We start from the raw sequence: 14,230 nt of genomic DNA on the forward strand, positions 1-14,230 counted from the left end.
TTTTATTTTTATTTAGGAATTTATGCAATAATTTTAATAACCCAAGCTTTTTCCTGACCAAAAAAAAAAAAATCTCTTTTTTAACACTGTTTTTCTTTTTTAGTGATGTTGTATGTTTGTGAATCCTAGGACATCACAATATCCTAAATATGAAAATTATGAGTAATGCAAAAAGGCAATGTAGAGATGCATGATTTGTTTAAATAGTCTACAGTATAATTCCATTAATGACCTGTTCACAACACTTGGGAAATTATAATTGTAAAATAATTATGTATTTATAAATATGAGACCTTAGACATCAGAGAGAGTAAGCAACTCATACAAGATCACAATCAAATAATAAACACTTATTAAGCACCAGGCTCTGTGCTAAGGTTTGGGTATACAAAAAGAAGCAAAAGACAGTCTCTGCCCTCAAGAAGCTTACAGCCTAATGAGGAAGACAACATTCAGATAAATATAAACAAAGCAAGTTATATACAGAATAAATGGGAATTAATTAACAGAGGGAAGGCACCAGAATTAAGAGAGATTAAATAAGGTTCTAGTAAAAATTAAGATTTTAATTGTGACTTAAAGGAAGTCAAGAAAGTCAGTGAGTAGAAATGAGAAGGAAGAGCATTATAGACATGAGGAACAGCAAGGAAAAAAAATTCCCCAGAGATGGAGCATTTTGTTGGTAGAACAGTCAAGAGTCCAGTGTCACTAGAGAGTAGGCATAAGGTATGAGAAAGCTATAAAGGTAAAAGGGGCTTTGTTATAAAGGGGTTTGAATGTCACACAGAGAACTTTGTATTTGATTCTGGAGACAATAAGGACCCACTAGAATTTTTTGAGTTGTGGGTTGACATGTTCAGACTTGGATCTTAGGAAATTTACTTTGACAGTTAAATGAGAGGTAGATAGACTGAGGCAGGCATACCCTTCAGCAAAGTATTCCAATAATCAAGGTGTGTGGTGATAAGAGCCTTTACTAGAATGAGGTTTGTGTCAAAGTAGAGAAATGGACATATTCAAGAGCTGTTGCAAGTGTGAAATCAAAGGGCCTTGGCATTACATTGACATGAGTATGTGAGACCGAGTAGGAGACCAGAATGATTCTTGAGTTGTAAAGCTACAGGACTAGGACAAAGCTAGTGAGTGTCTGAGTCAGGATTTGAACATGGGATTTTCTTGATACTAAGTCCAATACTCTATTCACTCATAGGGATACTCATATAGTAAGGAATAACAGATTAAGTTCAATTTGGAACCAACAAAATGTACAATAACCTATAACAATGCCCACAACATATTGGATAGAATCTTTATGGAGAACACTAATAAGAATTGCCCAGAATGAGAAGTCTTACATGAGTTTTGATCAGAATTGACAGTAGAACAAGTAACCAAGTTGATAAGAACACTCATCTACATAGATTGGCGATGTATGCTCTATTTCCATTTGATATGATAACTTTTAGGAAGCAGGGAGAGAACAAGCATTAGGCACATACTATGTGCCAGATGCAGTGCTCAACATTTTACAACTATATCATGGGATCCTCACAAAGTGCTGTGAGATAAGGGATATTGTTATCCCATTTATCATACAAGAGACTGAGGCAGGCAGAGAGTAAGTAAGCCAAGGGTCACGTGGCTGGTGAGTATCTGAGATCATATATGAATTCAGATTTTCTGACTTCAGGCCTAACACTCTATCCACTGTTAACTTAGCTGCCTCCAGAACAATGCTTGTATACTTGGGCATTTGATTGTCATAAAATACTTATTCAGCATTTAATACTACTTTTATCTATTCAGAACAATCCAAAAAAGTAAGAATAAGGCTGATATTCTTGGACTTGTGATTTACTGTGCCTGTCCTCTGCTGCCACAAACCCAGTGCTTTTCAAGATTACCTTACCAAGCCCTATTTATTTTTGAGTATAACTGCCACAAATGGTGGCAACCAGCATTGGCCATGGTGTTAGTGAAGGAGTCCTGGGAATAGTACTGAGCAGCGTTCAATAACACTGGGCCCATTAAGTAAAGAAATGTATAAATCCATTCCTTTCATTCCTAAGAGAGATTTAAGGAAATGAAATGAGGAAATGAATGGCAAGAGAGACAAAATAAGGCTAGTGACTTTGATTTTTAGCTGCATTAAAAATGACTAAAATACACCAAAAGTATTCAAATAGATATGGACCAATTACACTGTACCATTCGTCCAACAAAATGAAAAATGAGATAGTTTGACTATTAAAACATTTTTGTGAAAACAAGGAACTGGAAACAAAGTTAGTGTTCCCATCAACTAGAGAATGGTTAAACAAACTGTAGTATATGAATAATAAAATGTTATTATTCATTAAGAAATATGAAGAATTTAGAGAAACATAGGAAGATTTGTATGAATTGAAACTGAATAATAATCTGCACAATGACTATAATGAAAACAGGCTGTAAGCTTGCCAAAAGCAAGAATTTTTTTTTTCAATCATTATATCCTCAGTGCTTATCCCAGTTCTTCATACACAGTGGGAATTTAGTAAGTGTTTGTTAAATTAAAGAGTACAAATGAAAAGAAAACTAAAAGGAAGTCCAATATTGATTAATTATAATAATTTATCTTGTCCTAGAAAACAAATAATGAAACGAAGGAACATGGAGACAGATTTTTATAGTGTCAGATCACTACATTATATGTTTTTGCTTAACTATTTTTTCTTTTTTTTACAGTGGAGGGTTTAACTCCTTTGTACCAAAGGAAAAAAATCAAACAAAAACAAATAACAGTGACTGCATCTGACAAAATAGAAATTTTATCGTAATAGTCTCTAATGTCTCTTCTGAGTGGCAAAAGATTTCTGTCCTTTATGGCCTTCATGGGTATTTCAATTTATTAGAGTTTGTCTTCCTTTTAGTAATCTTAAAGATCTCTCTATTAAAGCTAGGTAAAATTGTATTTTCAAGTAAATGTCTTTGAAATTTATCTATAAGCATTGATTGACATGGTAAACTTGTAAATGCTTTTTAGTTGTTTTTAATAATTTGCTAAAATTATACCTTCAAACTTGAGATTAGGTGAATATTTTCTTACACAAATTCACTTTTTGCTGGGGAATCAATACCTTGTAAAAATGACTATTATCCAGTGAGATTTTTTTTATGTTATCCAGTATTTGTTTTTGTTGTTGTTGTTGAATACATATAGATGGAATGTGGCATGGTGAATTTGCTGAACATCAACCTCACATGGCTCAAGACTCATTAAACAGTGGAAATGAGTCAGATTGTATCAACACATCAGGCCATAAAACTGCTATAAATGTACCAGATTTCCTTCCTGCAATGCAGAAAGCCCTCTTTGTAAGACTTAGTCAGAAACATCAAGAAGATGGAGAACCAATTGGTCACCAGTCTCAGAGGACATTAAGCAAAGAAGAAGGTAATATCCAAAACAATACAATGTTACCTATTATGCTCTGTGACTAGAGTGATCTAAGTCAATTTTTTTTAAGTTCCGTTTATCCACGATTCCCTTACTCAGCTTAACTCTGGCACTGCCACTATTCTTTGCCCCACCATATGTCCCATTTATCGCCACAACTGTGAACTCTTTGAGCAGATACTAAAATGACAAAAACAGATAATTGTAAAAAGTAGTTGGATGATTGGGATGATCATGTAGTAAGGATCAATGATTGTATGACCAAAGTAACATATTTAATATGCTACATACAAATGAAGTAGTGAATAGGGCTGAAGAGTAGAACGTAGACCCCCAGTATTAAATGAATCAGAGTTGAAGCAAAAAACTTCAAGATCAATGTGAAGAAATAGGCCTTTAATTTCTAGTTCCTCTTCAAAATAGTGCAGTTAATCTGAAAATTTAAATGGATCTCCAGTTGTAGAAAAAACTGTTGAACAAAGTTCTAAGTACTAATTTGGTATTTAGATTGTAATATTAGTGTGTTTGTATATATCATTTTCTGGAGTAATGAACATATTATATAATCTGTACTGCTTTGTTGAATTTTTGGGAAATATGATTTGAAATAATCAGAATTGGAAAGCCTTCATGTAAGTTAATTTTTTGAATAGCTGAATTAACCCTTTTAGTTTGAAATTTTTACCTTTTTTGGTGGAAAACACTTCAGAATTTGTCAGAGCTTCCCTTTTAAATAGTAAATCTTTGAAATAAAATTGTAATCACTTTTCATAATTGTTCATGCACATACTTACAGTGTTTTTCTTTGTCCCCACCTTCTAAATTGTGGCTTCCAATCTACTATAGGGTAAAAAAAAATAAACAAGCTTATTAAAATATTATATATTCTTCTAATTTTCTTGTAAAATCTATATATCTAGGTCAAGAATCCATTTTGACCTTATCATAGTAAATGCTGTGAGATACTGGTCCATTTTCATTTCTGCCATAATGCTTTCTAGTTTTCTTAACAATTTTTACCAAATTATGAATTCCTATCGTAAAGGCATAAATTCTTAAACTTGTCAAATAGAAGGTTATTATATTAACTTGCTACTATAAATGATATATCTATTTCATTCATCTACCTTTCGATTTCTTAGCCAGTGCCAGATAGTTTTGATAATTGTTGCCTTATAATACAGTTTAAGATCTGATCCTGTTAAATTTCCTTTCTTTATACTTTTTCCCCCATTGCTTCCTTTGATATTCTAGATTTTTTTGTTTTTCCTAATGAATTCTGTTATTATTTTTTCTAATTCATTAAAGTAATTTTTGATAATTCAATTGGAATGGTATTGATATGTAAATATATAAATCAATGTGGGTAAAATTATATTGGCTTTTTCTAACCATGAACAATTAATATTTTTTCAATTATTTAAATCCAGATAATGTTAATATATGATATGCATTCAAAGACATCCTTATGTACAGTTTAGTGGCCTCCATTTCTATTTGATTTTAATAATTCATTGCTTTAGAGAAGTCATTGACTCTGGTACTGCAGTTAGCAACTATGCAATCACATATGTATGTGTGCATGCACGTATGTGTGTATGTGTATGACATTCTAGTCCAAAAGAGTACCTTATTCTAGCTTCTATTTTTTCATTTCCCTCATTGTTAGCTCAGGTTTCAGAGAATGTTATTATAAAGACCATATGTGGTTTTGAAATTTTAAATTTAAATGTGACCTTTTTTTGAATTTTGTTTGCTTTTAGATGATAATGTTAACTGGTATTCCAGTAGTGAAGAAGAAGAGGGAAGTAGTGTCAAATCAATATTGAAAACTTTACAGAAACAAACAGAGACTTTAAGGAATCAACAACATTCCACAGAACTTGGTACTCCTACCGATCCAAGACTTGCTAAAGACAAAAATACAGGAAACCAAACTGTTGATCCTAGACTTAGGGCTGTCCCAAGACAAAGTGTTAGAAAACCTGATTCTGCTCCTTTTGATCCTAGACTTGCCCGAGACCCCAGGAAATTAAAACTTAATGAAAGTAGTCACCCAAACCCTTGTATTGGTGGAGGAAAGTTTGACTTACACCATACAAATTCTGGAGCTAAAGTCAAACAAAAAGGAATAGATGAAGAAGAAGAAGAAACAGAAAGAGAACTGAGAGAAAAAGCTTTCCTAATACCTTTGGAATCTTTACCTGGTGTAACACTACAAGATCCAAGGTCTCAGCTTAGACAATTCAGCCATATTAAAATGGATATTATCCTGACCAAACCAAACTTTGCAAAATACATTGTATGGGCTCCTGAAGATTTACTTCCAGTACCCTTACCTAAACCTGACCCCATTTCATCAATTAACTTACCTCTTCCCCCACTTATAGCTGACCAGAGGCTAAATAAATTACGTAACATAAACAGTGATCTTCATCAGAGTACAATACCAGCTGATCCAAGATTAGCAGCAAAAGCCAAAAATAATACTACAAGAAGTGGATATTTGGACCAACCTGGAGAAACCCATAGTCCAGGAAATAAATTAGGAGATCCTAGGTTGCAAAAAAATATTGATCCTAGACTTCATAGGCTGTCCAGTACAGATTCTCATCATGGGATTGCAAAGGATCCTCATCCATCAAAATTTGATCCACGTTTGTCCAGACCTAGTCCTGGTTCATCACAGACTTCAGGGGCAGTAACTAATAAATCTGAGTCTGATTCTCTTCCTCCATATGCTCCTAAACTCTCAGCTTCAACTGGTATTAGACTAGGAACACCAAGTTCTATACTTAGTGGCATTAGTTTGTATGACCCAAGGGAACATGGTTCATTGTCTTTATCAGATTCAACACCACTTTCTTTAGGAGAGAATGGAGAGAACCAGAGAAAAATCAGTGGCTTACAAAACAATGGCAAAATTGAGCTTTCTCCTTCAGAAGCTTTTCAAAAGACCACTCAAAATTTGGAAAAGACTACAGATGGGCCAGTTGATCCACAGTTGGATAAACAGAATACTATTAAGACTCAGGTTAAATCTGAGCCCCCACAACCTAGTACTGCACCAGCAGTGCACAACCTTCCAATCCAGGCTTTAACAGGATTAATAAGACCACAGTACAGTGATCCAAGACAGACAAGACAGCTGGGACAGGTGAATCAAGCACCAGATAATGATCCAAATGGAGAATCAGATGATAAATCCCTGAAGGATGTTTTTAAAACTTTTGATCCAACAGCTTCACCATTTTGTTAGCAATTGCTTTATTAAAAAATTCTTTTTACTGTTGCGACTATTGCAGTTCTCTGCTGTTTTGTAACTGGTTTACCTCTATGCTTTATTTATTTTTAAATTATAATTATCAACACTTTTTCAGCTGCTAATTCCAGAACCACATGCAGTTATATGCTCTAGTGTTTGCAAAGATGTGGTATTTTCTACATACTTTTTCAACTTCAGGGAGACTGTAATAATTGACTTATAGAAACAGATGTATCACGTTAGAGCTGATAAAAGCACTTTTCATTGTAAATAAAACATCATGAAGAACTCGGCACTCAACCTGTATATGTACAAGCTGTCTTCATAATCAATGTTTAGACAAATAATTGCCACTTTTGTATGATGTATAGTTTTGAGCAATACAATGTGTATTACTTTAAAATAAATATTTCAGACTAAGATCTTCTGAATTTATCAGGCCAAACCTGCTAACTGAAAGATAAACAAATGAAGTTTAAAAAAAAAAAAAAAGCTTAATCCTCATTTTTAGAGCAGTTGATATAAGGACATCACTTTTATTCATTCTGTCAATATTTTTGTGCAAATGATAACTATATCATCTACTAAAGCATTCAAAATGTCTTATCTTTTCAAAGTATTTTCTTCTATACTGTATATAAAAAATTGTGAAGTCTGTAACTAAAATGTTGTTAAAAGGTGAGAATACCTAAGTTGTCTAATACAAAACTTTTTATTTAATTTTTCACATAAAACAATTCTGAATTAGTGCTATAGGTTACATTGTGGTGTTTATGTATTCCAATGTATTTTTGTATTCAGCAGCTTAATTTGTATTGCTTTTTTGTATTGATGTTACTGCAGTACTTGTATTCATCGTGTCTTCAGCATTTTTAACAAAATTTTAAAAAGATATAGTGGGAGTCCATTAGTGACTATTAAACTGATAATGTTCTCAATGACCAGGTACCGTATTTTTACTTATAACTCTTGGAAAATAGAAACTACCTGAACCAATCTTATACAGAGATTACTGATCTAATCAACTGTACACAACTACCAGAAAAGAACCTCTTTTAAATCTAGCCCAATGGGCATTCTACCGTAAAAGGGACTATCTTGTGTTTGAGTATTTAATGTTCTCATGGTTTGTAAATCTCCTAAATTGATTAGAAATTGTATTTTTATAAAACCTCGTATTCTTGTGTATTTATTATAGTGTACAAATAATGGCTAGCCTATTTGTTTCAAACTTTGTCATGCACATACTGTTTAGAACTCAGAAAATAAGTATTACACTGATACTCATATATCCTCAGCTAAAGATATATGATAGTGTTTGCTGATAGCAAATTCAGTAGGTAACTTTGAGAGGAGCATTTCATTATAAACCATAATGAAAGTAAAAGTTAGGATTTTTAAACTTAGCCTAGAAATTGGTCTTCAAATAAAAATGACCACTTTTGCTAAGTAATTTTTAAAATTACATGGCTAATTGTTTCTGTGGGAACCTGTCACCTTTGTACCTAGATACTCAGATAATAGCATAAGATTTAATATTAATATTAATGCATGTACACTCCTTACTTTTTATTCATTATTTGTTATTATTTGACCTATTACATTTATACTGAAACTGAGTTTCAGTTAGAGTAGCAAATGTATGTCTATTCCATGATAAGAAATTTTTTTAATGGGAAGAGAGGTACTATACTAAGATATAAATGTGATTGCCTACTGATTCTCTTTTAATTGCTTGATAGCCATGGACAGGTCTTTTTGGTTAAAAAAAAAAAAAAGAAAAGAAAAGAAAAAGTCATAATGACAGTAGTCATCATAATATAAATTCTGCTTTCTTAACTAAGGAAACAATTGTCTAATAAAAACACTCAATAGAGGGTGCAAAATTTAAGTCAAATATATTTTTAAATATATATACATATATATATACTCACACATACACACATTTTATTTTTTTGGTTAAAACTGAATACTAATTCACTACAAAGAGCATCACTACATTTTTTAAACTTATTTAGCTATAATAGCTGCAATTAGCTCATTCATGTATCTCAAGGCTCCTCATAATATATTTAAATACTGTACACATTTGAATAACATATGAAAAGATAATATCTGTTTATATTTAAGATAGAATCTAAGCCAGTAGTCTTGATTCCACTCTTTTAATAATAGAGGATCTTTTTTCCACTAAAAAGTTATCAACAGTAAGAATTAACATTCATGAATGTTAAATAAGTTTGCTCAAGTGATGGTTATTAAGACATGTTGCCTCGGTCAGATTTTGGTTATAACTTAAAATGGAAGTAAATACATTATATAAAGAAGGCGTTTTGTTTTAAAATAAATTATTTCATATATAATTGCAGTTGAGCTATATCTAGCTAAGAAAGAAATTGTTTTCTCACACTGGCATGTCAAGTACACTGGCCTACATAGACAATTTTAATGTATTTTTGATATTGATATAATTGTAGTTCATTAATTGTGTTTGGGACATTTTAAACAGAATTATAAAAAATGTAAAGGGAGTCTTTTAATGATTGTTAAACTGATAATGTTCTAAAAGAATAGGTACTGTATTTTTTTAATTTACAATGTTGGTAAAATAGACAATACCTGAACTAATTTTATATAAGAATTATGGATAAAAACAGCTACCAGAAAAGAAAATTTACTAATTGTTTTCCTTTTATACTCTTTTTGAGTGTTTTTCTTAATAATTAAGGTCCCTTAGGAAAGCAGAACTTAAAGGATATGATGACTATTTCAACCTTTTTTCCTCACCAAAAATTCATGGAACAATATTCTCTGATTTATAAGCCACTTTATAGGGTTGAATTAGATATTTGAACCATTAGTGTCCCTTAAAGCAAATTATACCCTTTTCCCTCAGCAACTATGAAGATTCCAGAGGCAACTAGGAATAGGTTGTGGCCTTGAGAAAAATCCGATTTAGACCTTATTCTTTCTACATTACTTTAAGGCATAATGTTCTTTTCATAGTTGCACACTTATGTGCTTTAGATCTTAGATGGATATAATTACTGATTATGATCAGGAATCTGAACTGAGGTACAAGAGATCATAGTTTATTTGAAGATTGCTCTTTCTCAAATCTGATTTGGCTATTGCATATAGCCTCAGACTTCTATCTTTGGAGGATTACAACATTGAACTAGTCTCAAATATTACCCTAAGGACATCGATCTCCCCAAGCTGTAAGCTTAAACATTTCACAACCCCAGATTCACCCTTTGCATAGATTCCAGATTCCAAAGTTTTTAATATTTTAAAATGTAGAATGAAACCAGATTTCATGGATAAGAAATAATGTCAAGTTTCCCCTAAAATTTCTTGCATTTGATCTTTTTTAAGATTTCTAGCTTTTATTGTCAACCCTCTTTATTTTGAGAGTAGAATGATATTTGATTATTAAAGAAAGGTTCATCTAAATTCATCTATATAATTTTTCTTAAAAGTGGTGTGGTAGTGTGGAACATCAAGCTGAGAATTTTAAAATTATGAATTTATGTATTGGTTCTAAATGTATTTGCCCTAAACAAATGAATTGATTTTGTGTCTATTTCCTCATTTATGAAGTGAGGATAATATGGCTGCTCACAATTGTTGAAAGAAATAATAAATAATTATTGTAAAGTATTTTGTAAATAGAAAATTGCTTTTTAAGTACTTCATAAAAATAATCCATCTATACCTACTGGGATGAATTAAGTTGTACAACTTGGAAAGCAACTTGTGAAGTTTCAATAATGTATGTTGAAATTATTTTAGAGCCTTCATTCATGTTTCTTAAAGTCACAGTTGCCTAATAATTTGCTTCAAATAATTTCAACAAGTACCAGTTTCCTGAACTATAGTTTATATTATTTATAAACAGAAAAACAATCCTTGCTCCAGGGTTTTCCTTTATTTTCGTGTGTGTCTATGTGTCTGTGTTAAAAATGGGACATTTATACAAATTTACAAAGCATGATACTGAGTGGTGGAGTTTTTTAATTGCTGTAAAAGGCTGCTTCTGTGTGGTATATTTGATAATACAACATTCTTCTGAGGTAACAAGCTCAATCATTGTATTTTGCCTATGGCTCTTAGAATCCAGCTTGCCCATTCTGTGCAGTACATTACTTTCTATGTTCATGTATGAAGCTTGTGATAGTGCTAAGTATTTCAGAAAAGTAATGTCACTTATATCAGAATGACCATTTAATCAAACCAAGTATTGTCTCTGTCAAATACAGTGAAAGCCATAGATTGCTTAAAAGGTGGAAGATTTCTTGGACCCATGACTTTGAGGTCTCAATATAATGGGAAAGAGTCTGCTGTGACATAGGACTCTGTTGGCAAAGCTTGTATCTTCCTTGTGCCTAGTTAGTGAGTTTATTAGTTCTTGTTATCTGTGGAAATGCAAAGACAGGCTCATTATTCAAGTGGTCTTCAAACTATCACGTCTCTGTGCTTCCTCTAGTAGTCTGCTTTTGTGAACATTGCTGAAATGTAGGTTTTCCATGTTTTTGGCTGCTCTTTATAATCAACTTGCTGGAAATGAACTTAAAGTTTTACCTGTTGAATTTTTAGGCCTCTAGTAAATTGGCAGCAGTTCAGAGAAATCTTTGTTTAATTAAACATAAGCCGTGTGTAGCAAAGAAGGCCTTTAGTTGAACATTTTAAAATTACTTCTCTAATGAGAGCCAATGTCATTAGAATACCTTAATCTGTTTAAAGATTTATAATTTCATCAGTGTGGATTCTTCCTCCCCTGAAGCAGATCCAACCCCACCACATTCCATGAAATTCTGTAGTTGAAAATTTCATCACTTGGGTGGACAGTTTTCTGGTGATGAGCCTCTCTGCATTTAGTTACTTAGGTGACAGAAATTCAGTCAACTGCCAGGCCCATAATTAAAGTCTTTCTAGTTTGGTAAGACCTACTAGATTTGTGCTTTACTGGAATAGCCTTTGAGAACTCAGGGTCAACTCCATGCCACAATGAAGCATCAGGGTAGGACTTTAATGGAGGATCAGTTACTATACTTTGCTATACTTTGCAGATCTGAATGGATCCTGTTGTTCACAAAACTCCAGTAATGAGCATCATACTTCTTATAGTACTTACTAGTTGCACCATAGCCTAATTTGTCCCTTTGGGCACTTTGGCCTTAAAGGGATACAAGCTAAGAAAGGGCTTTTCATCTTTCCCCAGCTTTTAATGCTTATGTAAAATAATCTATGTTTTTAAGAATAAATAAAAAGCACATTTGAAATTAGCTTGTAAATGGCTTACGGACAGAAAATACATCTGTTATACTTTTTATATACCCCACAGGAACAAGCTTAATACTGGCCATATTGTAATGTTTTATAAATGTTTAATTGATTGGTTTTATTAATGCATTAAACCCAGGGGTTAATGTTAAGATAACATTTTATCAGAGTAGTAGGGACAAAATTATTTTGTGGCAGCTATGTATACTCTTGATTATGTTCAAGGGCAAGCTACTTTGTGAATTCTCTTGTCCAATAAACATAAGGTACCTTCTCCAGCCCTACTTTCCCATAATAAATAGTTTGGATAGTATTGATTGTTGGGGTGATTCAGTTTTCCCTGTATTTATGGTACCATATACCTCAGAGAGTACTGGAAAACACTAAGATAATTTGTGGATGATTAGGCAAATCAAATAGATAAAAATGAATTTTTCCCATTGGTCTTTGAAGAATTCTTGATATACATAAAAAGTCACCATTGTAATCATAGATCAGTATTTATTATAAAATAAATCCCTTGTCTGTCTTTGGGTAATTTCCCCAAATTGTCTCAAGGACTTAAGCCAACAAACCTTTTTAAATTCCTATCTTCCTTAGAGGAAAGTAAACACTGTGTGTGTTAACACCTTGATAGGTAGTTTATAGGTAGAATAACAATCAGCATTCACAAGTGATAGTAGTTCTGCCTTGGAAATTTTAAAATTCAATATTGCTTTATTCTAACTCAACAATTTTCTAATTTTATCTTTAAAGCTTGAAACATCTACCCATCATTGCTATTTTTGGTGACATATTTTATGTGTCAGAGATATATATGAAGAAAGTGTTGATTTTCTTCTTGGCCTCAAATTTCATTGTCATTTCTTGGCATAACATATAGCATTGTTTGCCTTTTACTTACTAGACATTCACTCTGTATTTTTAAGGAAAAACTAGCAAACTTGTCACGTTAGCAGCAGATAAGTGGATTATCAGCCCCCATGTTTCCCTTCATGTTCACTATTTGGGCATTTCATTAATAGTTAACACCTCCACCCCTGTAAAATCTTAAGAAGAGAAGAAATTTGCTTTTTAACTTTGCTACATTTATCAGTAGACACAAAGTTTGCTCTAATATAATTAGAAGTAAGCCAAAATTAGTATTTTGCATTGTCCATGTACCTTCACTACCAGCAATGTTTGCAAGTTAGTATATTGAAGGTTGGGATTTTTTGGAGGGAGAGGTAGAGAGGAGAAAACACAGGATACACATGAAAATAAGCTAAATACAGGATAAGTATTATTACCAGAGTTTTCATTCATCCTTAATCTATTAGCATTTGCACTTCAAGTGCTTAAGAGGGAAGTCATGTGACTTGAGAAATTTTTCAAGTGATGGTATTCCCTTTTAAGAGTGACAATCAAAAAAGTTATTCAGTATGCCAAATTGCCCTAGTTCTTAATATTTTTATTCTTCAAAAAACTCTAAAAGGGCTCAGATACAGAATTCCACAGTAGTGAGTTGTTGTTTTTTCCTATTTTGAGCTGTCAGCTTTTCCAAAATCCAAATGTGTTAATATCATTTGTTGCTTGGGATATAGTGGGTGTGTTTAGACTCATAATAAGCTATTTCTCTGCCAGTTTCATAAATGTAATTTTTTGCTATGCAAACCCAAATTCTCCAATTCAGTATTAGGTATTTCTGACATTCTTCTATCATTATTTGGGTTCCCAAAACTATCAGATACTGTACTCATGTCATCAGATACATTTCTCTTTAGGGGCTTTTATTGATTGCATCTTTGTGAACTGATAACTTGTGGGAACTCAGACACAATTATCATTTGGCTTTGACCCTTGTTGACATTGGTAACAGGCCATTCTGCTACTTCTGACCTAACTAAAGGCATATTCATTTAACTAAATTAGGGAAAACTTCGGTTTTCTCCTTATTCACTGTTTCCAGATTGCATCTTGTTCTGTTCCAAGATTCTGTAATTTCTTCCTGTAACACTTTCCATTGTCTGACTTGAAATAAAGTTATTTCTAATCTATCTCCTAGTACTCTTGTTATTTGCTTGCCATAAATAAAACTATAAAGTCACCTTCCCCACTTCTTTTAGATCACAATCAGAAGCTTCTCAACAATTCAGCTTCTATTTATTAACCATATTTCTTGGAGTTTATTCAAACTTTTTTTCCTAATTGTGCTTTGCCTAATGACAGTATTTAAAGCTGCTCTCTTGATATCCTTTAAC

General features: G+C 32.5%; 1 protein-coding gene across 1 annotated transcript in view; it reads left to right on the plus strand.

Annotated features, from left to right (window-relative positions):
* Window positions 1-14,026, plus strand: part of ZC3H6 (zinc finger CCCH-type containing 6) — a 73,881-nt gene extending 59,855 nt beyond the window's left edge. The window contains exons 11-12 of the mRNA XM_051975814.1: window positions 3,203-3,436; window positions 5,203-14,026. Of these exons, the coding sequence (XP_051831774.1) occupies window positions 3,203-3,436; window positions 5,203-6,698 (1,730 nt within the window). The 3' untranslated portion in view covers window positions 6,699-14,026. The remainder of the gene's footprint in view (window positions 1-3,202; window positions 3,437-5,202) is intronic.
* Window positions 14,027-14,230: the final 204 nt, after the last annotated feature.

Source organism: Antechinus flavipes, chromosome 2, assembly GCF_016432865.1.
Source record: "Antechinus flavipes isolate AdamAnt ecotype Samford, QLD, Australia chromosome 2, AdamAnt_v2, whole genome shotgun sequence".
Taxonomy (NCBI): Eukaryota; Metazoa; Chordata; class Mammalia; order Dasyuromorphia; family Dasyuridae; genus Antechinus; species Antechinus flavipes.